The 9940-nt window shown below is 40.7% G+C and overlaps 1 protein-coding gene across 2 annotated transcripts; it reads right to left on the reverse strand.

Annotated features, from left to right (window-relative positions):
* Positions 1-3399: 3399 nt before the first annotated feature.
* On the reverse strand, positions 3400-8928 carry SNRPE (small nuclear ribonucleoprotein polypeptide E). Of its 2 annotated transcripts, none has more exons than XM_082615024.1 (5): positions 8806-8928; positions 8264-8290; positions 7167-7229; positions 5910-5988; positions 3400-3615 (listed from the first exon to the last, which is right to left on the reverse strand). In XM_082615024.1, exons 1-5 carry the CDS (start codon positions 8839-8841, stop codon positions 3560-3562), a joined length of 261 nt encoding a protein of 86 aa, XP_082471150.1. In that variant the 5' UTR covers positions 8842-8928; the 3' UTR covers positions 3400-3559. The 2 variants fall into 2 exon arrangements, with proteins under 2 accessions (XP_082471150.1, XP_082471149.1); XM_082615023.1 differs by having other exon boundaries at positions 8788-8928.
* Positions 8929-9940: the final 1012 nt, after the last annotated feature.

Genomic DNA, 9940 nt, shown 5'->3' on the forward strand with positions numbered 1-9940 from the left:
GCCAATAGTCACAGACTTCTCTTAAAAAAAAAAAAGAAGTTGTTTTGCCAAGGATGTGAAGAAACTGCAACCTTTGTGCACTGTTGATGAGAAAGTAAAACGGTGAAACCGCTGTGGAAAACAGTATGATGGTTACTCAAAAATCTTCAGAGAACATACTCAAAAGAACTGAAAGCAGGGTCTCGAAGATTCACAGCAGCATTATTTACAAAAGTCAAAAAGTGGAAGCAACCCAAATGTCTATCGACAGTTAAATGTATAAACAAAATGTGGTATATATACATGCGATGTTATTCAGCCTTAGAAAGGAAGGAAATCCTGACACATTCTACAACATGGATGAAACTTGAGGACATTATGCTAAGTGAAATAAGTCAGTCACAAAAAGACAAATATCGTACGATTCCACTTATATGAAGTACCTAATCAAACTCAGAAACAAAAAATCAAATCCAGGGGCTGAGGAGAGGGATGGTTAAGTTGTTGTTTAATAGGTACAGTTTGTTTTTTGCAAGATAAAAAAGTTCTAAAGATTGGTTGCATAACAATGTGAATATACTTAACACTACTGAGCTGTACACTTTAAAATGGTGAAGATAGGGACTTCCCTGGCGGTCCAGTGTTTAGGACTCCACACTTCCATTTCAGGGGGCAGAGGTTCCCTGGTTGGGGAACTGAGATCTCGCAAGTTGCGAAGCACGGCCAATAAATAAATAAATAAATAAATAAGATGGTTAAGATAGTAAATATTATGTGTATTTTACCAAAATTAAAAATTTTACCTAAAAGAAATTTTAAAGTAATACCAAAATGAGAATCAAACCAAGCTATACATATCTGTAAAGAGTTCAGAAAGCACCTAACTGTTAACAGTGGTTATTTATGAAGAACACTGATGGGAAAAGGAGGGGCTTTTGTTTTCTGCTCTGTATATTTCTGTATAGTTTACATTTGATCATAAACGTGTATTAAGTTAATGCTTTTTAATATTTAAAAATTCCACCGGATATAACTTTTAAATTCAAATTAAATTCTAAGTAGTAACAGACTTAAGTTCTCATGTCACCTTAAGTTTTACCAAGCATCCCCTCGAAAAAGCATGCCACGAGTATGTGGTTATGATCAGTTCTAATAGAAATAATTAATTAGGGAAAAGATCCTGTGTCATCCAGTTAACATGAGATGGTACTATTAGGTTTTCCCCAGAAAATGCCCATGACACTTCCTGGCTAATAATGCCTTAATCCAAATTAGACAGAGATCCACTCTCTAATCTTGAAATTGACAAATGTGATACAATAACATTTGGTGCCTGCATATACAAAATTCTAGCATTTTCTAACTATTCTTATCCTTCTTTCTCCCTACTTACTACTGAGAGAACACTAGGCCCGAATCAGCACTTCCTTTTTCGGAGCCTGATTCTCCTCCCACCCCTCACTTCAATAATGTTACAAGAGAGTTTGTGGGTGGTTAGCAAGACCCCTTCAGAAACCAACAGCCATTCCAGAAAAATAACCGCTCACATACCAAGGGCTGCCAACAAGAGCAGCTTCCCAGCAGCATGTTTTAATAACCTTAATGAAGCAGACAGCAACTCCTTCTGTAATACAAATTCTGGGTGGAAGAAAAGATCTCCAGATTGTGGAAAAATACAACTTAAAAAGTAAACACCACAGGCTCCAGTACAGCAGGAAAGCAAGCAGAGATTTCTAAATACAGAGCTCAATTTTAAGAGTTCACTGTACCTTATTTCTCACTATCACCACTTGCTCTGTCAAAAATAGACGTTTCCATGTCTTGATCCATTCAGGATAAGCCACAGCAGGCACAGCTTTGCTTACATAGGGCAGCCAGGTCAGAAAGGCCATACAGGGAAATGGAAAAAGCAGCCAGCAGGTTTTCTTAGGGATTATATACTGCTCCAGTTTTTATCCTGCTTCCCAGCTATTTTGGTGCCAAGAAAGCTGCAGGGAGGTCTTCGCTCTGCTCTCAAAAAGCTTTTCACCGGAAAGGCTGAAGCAGTCTCAGGACTGCAACTCCCTCTGCTGCCCAATGTTTTCTTTGCATGCTGTAGCAGGTTCAATTGAATTTCAAACTCAAATATGTTAAAAGAGCTAAAGCAGCCCTTTATTTCAAAATATGACCAAAAAGGCACAAGTTCAAATGGAGTGGAACAGCTAGAACGCCAAGTTCTAAGCTAGACTGATTTCTACACTCACCGACAAATCTCCTCTGTCTCATGAAGTGGTTCTTTTACTCAGTTTAAAGAAAAGTTCTGTATCTCCCTCATAGGCACTTGGAAAAGCCCGAACTGGACTTTTTGCTTCTTCCTTTCCTACCCTTAATAATACTGCCCATTACCAGAATTTAAGGTAGGCCTTATTCATCTTTCAAGATTCAACTTAACACTTAGCATGTGGTATTGAAGCTATGTTTGTCAGTCTGTTTCACTGTATATATTCAACTAATAGCAGATGCTCTATAACCATTTAACAGAATTCTAACTAGAACAACGCTGAGATATTGGGGCAAGAGAGAACTGACCACATAATTCAATTAGGAAATAAGCAATTACTGGAGGAGGAACCAAAATTCTTGGAGATAAGAATAGGAGAGGGCTTCCCTGGTGGCGCACTGGTTGAGAGTCTGCCTGCCGATGCAGGGGACACAGGTTCGTGCCCCGGTCCGGGATGATCCCACATGCCGCGGAGCGGCTGGGCCCGTGAGCCGTGGCTGCTGAGCCTGCGCGTCCGGAGCCTGTGCTCCGCAACGGGAGAGGCCACAACAGTGAGAGGCCCGCGTACGGCAAAAAAAAAAAAGAATAGGAGAGGTGTTTCCCCAACTAACATACTACTGTTCTGCCTAACAACAACTTACCAGTGTTGCCTGTGGGTCTTTTTCAGGTTACCAATCTCACAAAGTCTCCCTCCAGTTAACTCTTAACAGAGCTCCTTTTTAACAAACTTTCATTCTTTGCCTATATCCAAATACTTCTCACATTCTGATCTTAGTGATAAAAGAATTCACAAAGGCCTTACACGATAACTCTAAGAGAGTGCTAAGCAAATACTGAGCGACTATAATGTCCCCAACCTATTGTGGTTAGAAACCCTTGTGTCCCAGCATTCAGAATTAGAACTGATGATGAAGACATATATTGGCACCATAATCTTTACTTTTGTGAACACTCCCCTTCTCCACCACCCAGTATCAGAAGATTACATGTCAGGTAGAATTCCTACTCTTTGCCTTAAGAATCTACAGATCCCAGTTCTGTGAAAAGCAAATGCCCAGGACAAGTGCCATCTTCAGAAAACCTTAAAATAAATACTAACAGCTAATGGTGCCATTGTGTAAAAACTCTCTACAACTGGATAAAAGAAAACAATGTAAATATTTTAATAAAAACAATCCCACAGCATTTATTGTCATCTGGTAATAACATAAAGGTGAGCAAAACAATATGAATAAATGCTTTAGAACTACACTTCTAACAAAGCACACCTAAAAAAAACTGTATTGCCTTCTCAACAATTTCTCACTTCATTGATCATTTCTAGTTGGAGACACTTTGCAGCAGAGTAATGTTATCTCCTTTTAGCATGATCCGACCTGCAACACAAAATAAAAAAAAAAAAAGCTATTAATAGCCACTCAGACAACTTTGTAACCACCTTTTGGCCTCAGAATTTCAGATCATTCTTAAGTGATTCTGAAAATGCTTTCTCTCTTGTGAAGGTATGTGACATTTCCCAATATTCATATATTGAAAGGCTGTGCATATTAGACCATATGCACTTTCCCAACAATAACCTAATGAAGGTAGAGAAATGTTATTTGACTAAGTCAACTACCCCAACATTTCCTAATGCTCCGAGTTTGTAGAAGTTGAGAAATTAGTTTTTTCAGGAAATGCAGCATATTTACTATAATCCCTTTCTTACAGTTTTTTTTTTTAACGTCTTTATTGGAGTGTAATTGCTTTACAATGGTGTGTTACTTTCTGCTTTATAAAAAAGTGAATCAGTTATACATATACATATGTTCCCATATCTCTTCTACAGTTCTTAATAGATTTCATCCTGAGATACACAAACTTGTTTAAGTTTTACCTAACATTTTCTAAACTTATTTGAGCAGAGAATACTTTTTTCCTGAGAAATATCTATAAATATCTTCAGGAACAGTGGTGTTCAGTAAAACAGTTTGAGAAATGCTAATCAACACCAATAGCAATTAAATTGTTTCACTTTCCCAGGCTTCTACAACAGGTAATATTAATCTGTTCTACAGGGTGGATATTACCATGGGAAATCAACATTTTGCAAATAATTTATAAATAACGTCAATAAGGTTAGCTTGGCCTTCCTGGCAAGACATGTTTAAATTAGAAAAATCCAGGCTTTCACAAAAATAGCCTAAGCAGGAAAAAGCAAAGCAAAACATTAATACCACTCCTTAGAATCTACTTTCCACATAGCTAGTATAGGCTCAAGAGAATCCTCAAGGACTGGAAGAAAGAGGCACCTGAAACCCACCACTGATAAAAATACTAGTGAGCTCTGAAGTGGGGCTTTAAACAATTAAAGACAAAATGCCTAAATAAACCTCAGGTTAATGGAGTTTTAACAGAAATGATTCAGTAGGTCTTGATGAAGCCATGAATCCTAAAGAATGTGGGTTAAGAAACTGCCTTCACTGTTCAAATATCTTAACATTTCTACTATGTGGCATGCACTGAGTTAGGCACTGAGCATATTAGGGAGCAAAAAAGACAGGACTCATGAACTAATGAAGTGTGTGGTCCAGTGGCAGAGACATTAATAATTCCAGTAATGAATATTTTACTACAAACTCAGCAAAGCACACCCTCCATCAATCCCCACCCCAAGCAAAACCAAACCAAACCCTGGCAGGAAGTGACATTTGATCTGAGTCCGAAGAAACAGGTGACAGCGTATACAAAGATTTATGATGGAACAAATGTGCAGATTCCAAGAATTGAAAGAAGTGTGGGTGAAGCTCAGAGTATGAAGTGCAAAGTGATACAAAATGAGCAGAGGGAGATAAGGCCAGATCATGAAGGACCTTGAAGGATACATTAAAGATTTCCTTATCCTACGAGCAATGAGAAGCCACTGAAGGCTTTCTAGCAAAGAGATGACAAGTTCAGATTGGTGTTTTAAATAAAAGATGACAGGAGCCTGCAGAGCAAACTGGAGGGAGCTGAGGTAATTGCAGAGAAATTTATTAGCAAACTGAATAGAGCTGGTGCCATTCAGTATGGCAGGGAACACTAAAATTGCTCTAAACAGTGTGTGAGGGGTTGGAACTGAGTTTGATTTCTGATATGCTAACTTTGAGGAGCCTTTGAGACATCCAAGTATAAATGTTGAATAGGCTCAGAGAGGTCTAGAGCTACAAATGTAAATTTGGAAGTCAACATATAAATGTAATTTAAGGTGCAGTCTTGAGTGCCTTGGAAAATAATACTGAGTGACAGGAGGACCTAGAACCAAGACTTGAGCAACTCAAACGGTTAATGGCTGGGTCCTAAAGAATGAATATATAAAAGTCTGAAAAAGGAACAACTAGTAATGAAAAGCGAAAACCTGACTATAGTATCACAGAGCCAAATGCTGCTTAGAGCTCAATAAAATGAGGACCACTAGACTTAACACCATTAGTCTTTGGTAACCTTTGTGAGAGCTCTGTGAGTGGAGAGACAAAAGCAAAAATGGAGTGGGGTGCAGAATAAGTAGCAAAGGATGATTTCAAGAGTATATTTCTCTCCCAAATAATAACTTCTCAAATGCAAACTAAATTTAAACATGAAGTGAGTTGCAATTCAATTCTGCAAGTGAATAAAAATTTCTACAATTCTTTAAGGCCATCTATAGTCTTACCCAGTTGTTTTCTTGACTTTGTTTTCGAATGAATCTCTTCTGCATCATCTAACACGAGGTTCATATACTCATCAAAACCCTAGAAAAATAAGCCAACAATTGACTGTCATCTTCACGTAAGATCATATCCAAACCATTCTAAATGAAAATGGCTATATATAGAGATGCTAACCTCAGAAACTCACCTCTCCACTGATCTTTTAGCTGAAACACCACCTCCCTGTCCTAAGCCTTTTTTTTTTTTTGGCCGCGCCGCACGGCTTGCAGGATCTCAATTCCCCGACCAGAGAATGAACCCGGGCCACGGCAGTGAAAGCCCGGAACCCTAACCACTAGGCCACCAGGAAACTCCCTCAGCCTTTTTTTTTTTTTTTTTTTTTGTACACGGGCCTCTCACTGTTGTGGCCTCTCCCGTTGCGGAGCACAGGCTCCGGACACGCAGGCTCAGCGGCCATGGCTCACAGGCCCAGCCGCTCCGCGGCATGTGGGATCTTCCCGGACCGGGGCACGAACCCGTGTCCCCTGCATCGGCAGGCGGACTCCCAACCACTGCACCACCAGGGAAGCCCCCCTAAGCCTCTTTTTAAATAAAGGGAAGATGGAGTGTACTTCAGATTACTTCTGGAACCTTTGGGACTTAAGATTTCATTAACTATGCCAAAGAGCCATTTCCCTTATCTTTTATAACGAGCTCAATATAGTGTGTGTACATATATGAATTAACTCTTCCCATGTTCCCCACAAGACACTATCACCACTAACCACAGTGCTTGTTTTCCAACTAGTAAACAGGGAAGGGGAGATTACTGATGGAATCTACACTGTCTAAAAGAAATACCAGAGTCGTAGCATAACACTTCCATACATATCTTCCTTTTTAAAAACATTATTTAGGCTATTCTGTCATTGTGGACATCTTATTTAACTAACCCCACCCAGTTCTATTCAGGTATCACCTAACCCAGAACTAATACTCCATTAATCCCATCTCCCCGGCCCCATTTTATTTCTTTTGACTCCTCCTTTAAAGACTAATACTGTTGTTTACATAATTTTCTAGTAATTTTCCCTCTCTTTTATGAATTACCTAATCCCTATCAAGCAGAACAATGAGACAAGGAGAGTGGGTCCTGAAGAACTTTCCGTGGGTTGGGTCTTTGACTTTTTGACTTTTTGTGTATCGCTCTGCTGGCTATCCTTTGGTAAATCTTTTTCTATGAACAAACTGCTCTGAGATAAAATATCTTGGGTACTCACAATGATACAGCCCTCTATCCGCATATTCACTTGCTCATAAAGCCACACCTGAATCCGAGATCTCTGAAATAATCAACAAAAATAGAAATGTTAAGAAATAAGTAAATAAAATCCAACCACTTTGGTCAAACAACAGAGAAACATGGCTCCTAAAAAAACTTGAACAAATAAAAGCCAAGACTAGTTACTTATCAAGAAACATTCTCACTTAATAAATGCTATATTGGAACTAAGTTAATAATTTTCCTGTGAACTTAGAACTCAATCATATTTCCACTGCTTCTAGTCTCTATACATTTAAAGTGAAAATTTGTGACAGGATAGCATTTAAAAGGGCTTCTTTCTTATCTGCTATAGCAAAATCCAGCTCCAAGACAGCTTTCTCTAGGTACTCAGTTCTCCAGGTCTCATACCTAATTATCAGGAGGGGGACCCTCAATTCCTGTGATTAAAAATTACAAGAGCTTGAAATTAATCTGTTTTTCAATTGTGTTGTCAAAGTTTGTCAGAACAACAGGAGCCACATTTTCTTTTAGAGATAACTTAAATACTCCGCCTTGTCAAGTCAAATTTTGAGTTGCTAAAAATCCCCTCAAAGGAAAGAAGGCTGCCACTAAATCCTCTGAACCTATCCTTCCTGTCTTCCTTTTTTTGTGTCTTTTCTGTATGTATGTGTCCCCCGCCCCGCAAAGTGCTAAACACACCACTTTATGACCTAGTTTAAAGCCGACTGAATTTTTCTTCCAGTGTCTCATCCTAAAGGGAAGGGGGAAAGGTTCCAACGTTCTGGCCATACCCACTGCAACAAAAGTACCCAATTACCACTGTCATGTCAACCAATAATTACTTTTTGAAATTAGTAGTTTTGGTCTTGTAAAGTAATTACGACACAATTCTTTGCATGCTTGGAGTTGGCATGGTTACACCCCATTTTATCACATTAGAGCTTTCCCAGCACTCCTTCCCCTCAAATACCCTCGCAATCTCCAGTTTCATCTACATTTAACTCTAGAACAATGATCAGATAGGATGAAACAAACAGCCAAATAAATTCACCTTTAACTTAAAAAGTAATTATGAAACAGTTAACAACTTACATTTTGCAAGTATCTGAAGATGAGATTCTGCAGCAGTAGTTAAGGAAAAAATACACGCATAGCATAGACTCTGCTTCCTGGAACTGGTCAATCCTACCCCCATCTCACTTTTCTGAACGCGACGTCTGTGCCTATGCAAAGTGCCCAACCAGGCACCCATTTAGGGCTCCCTAAACACTGTAAACGAATCCCCTCCCACTATCATTCTCCTGGAGTTTCTTCGGCGCCGACATCTTCCTCAGGAACTAGACCGATAACTCCCGCTTTCACTGAGTACTTAACTAAGGTTATCTTCCAACGGCTCACCGCCGCCATTCCTGCATTTCCCACCGCAGGGGTCGGCCAAGCCCACCTCCCATCCGTAACCGCTTCTTCAACTACCCGCGCTTTCTCCCAGTCTCGGCCGCCCCAGGGGCTCATGGGATGAGGGGCCGGACTCCGCTCCCTCTGGCCTGCTCCGTCTGCTCCTTCGCCCCCCATTTCCTGGCCCGAACCTCCTCCTTCTCACATCCCGAGTAGGATACGATTGGCTGCACCATCACCTTCTGCACCTTCTGGCCCTGGCCCCGGTACGCCATGGTGGAAGCTCACAAAGACCACACTACCCCGCACACTACCTCAAAAAGCAACTTCCGGAATAAAGGGCCGGAAGCGGAAGTGCATGGTGCTCGCGGGGCGACCTGGGAGGCTCTTGGGAAATACCTCTCTAGCCACGGGCTCCGCTTATCTCGGTGCTTTGTAGCAACTGCGGCGACTGCATTTTGGAACGTGGGTTGGTCCTACAGCGCCACCTGAAGGGAGGCTGGAGGAGGAGCTTAGCGGCTTCGGTGTGCCTCGGCTGCCGGGAGGCGGTGCACAACGCTTGGCCATCGCGACTTCATTTTCTGAGTCGGCTTCGTCCCATTGCGTACCTCTGTCTGTGAAATAGGTTGGTTTAGTGCTTTTTTTTTTTTTTTTTGCGGTACGCGGGCCTCTCACTGCTGTGGTCTCTCCCGTTGCGGAGCACAGGCTCCGGACGCGCAGGCTCAGAGGCCATGGCTCACGGGCCCAGCCACTCCGCGGCATGTGGGATCTTCCCGGACCAGGGCACGAACCCGTGTCCCCTGCATCGGCAGGCGGACTCTCAACCACTGCGCCACCAGGGAAGCCCCCTAGAATTAATTTTTAAAAATCTAAGTACGTGATGGCTTTCTATTTGTTCAAACTTTCCTTTGAGTCTTTGAGAGGTTTTTAATTTTCTGTAGTTTTTAGTTTCTTCTTTCTAGTTCATCCAGTTTAATCATAGATATTTCATCTCTCTTGGTCTGACAAATTGTCTTTTATTCAATTGTATGCTCTAGGTGGTTTTTAAAAGAAAAGTAGTACATTCAATTATATAAAAATTATAAAGTTTTGCATCACCAAAAAGCCACCATAATAAGCAAAATGAGAAGATCTGGGAAAGTTTGCACCACATCAGAAAAGTGGGTAATTTTACTAATATATAAAGAACTCGGAAAAAAAAAATGCTGTGTAAGAAATATTCCAAAACTTAATGGCTTAAAACAGCATACTTTTTTTTTTTTTCTTTAATTTGTGAACTTTGTGGGTCAAGAGTTTGGGCAGGGATCAGCTGGGTGATTTTTCTGCTTCAGATGTGTCTAAGGCCTTGGCATGTGTATTTAGAAGGCTAGCCCC

This window comes from Mesoplodon mirus (assembly GCF_964341445.2).
Source record: "Mesoplodon mirus genome assembly, chromosome: 3".
Taxonomy (NCBI): domain Eukaryota; kingdom Metazoa; phylum Chordata; class Mammalia; order Artiodactyla; family Ziphiidae; genus Mesoplodon; species Mesoplodon mirus.

Coding starts and splice junctions, on each gene's coding strand:
- SNRPE (XM_082615023.1), bottom strand. CDS start 8,841: ATGGCGTACCGGGGCCAGGGCCAGAAGGTGCAGAAGGTGATGGTGCAG. Junction 7,230..8,263: donor TCTTCAGATACTTGCAAAAT/GTAAGTTGTTAA, acceptor TGATTATTTCAG/AGATCTCGGATTCAGGTGTG. Junction 5,989..7,166: donor GGATAGAGGGCTGTATCATT/GTGAGTACCCAA, acceptor TTATTTTTCTAG/GGTTTTGATGAGTATATGAA.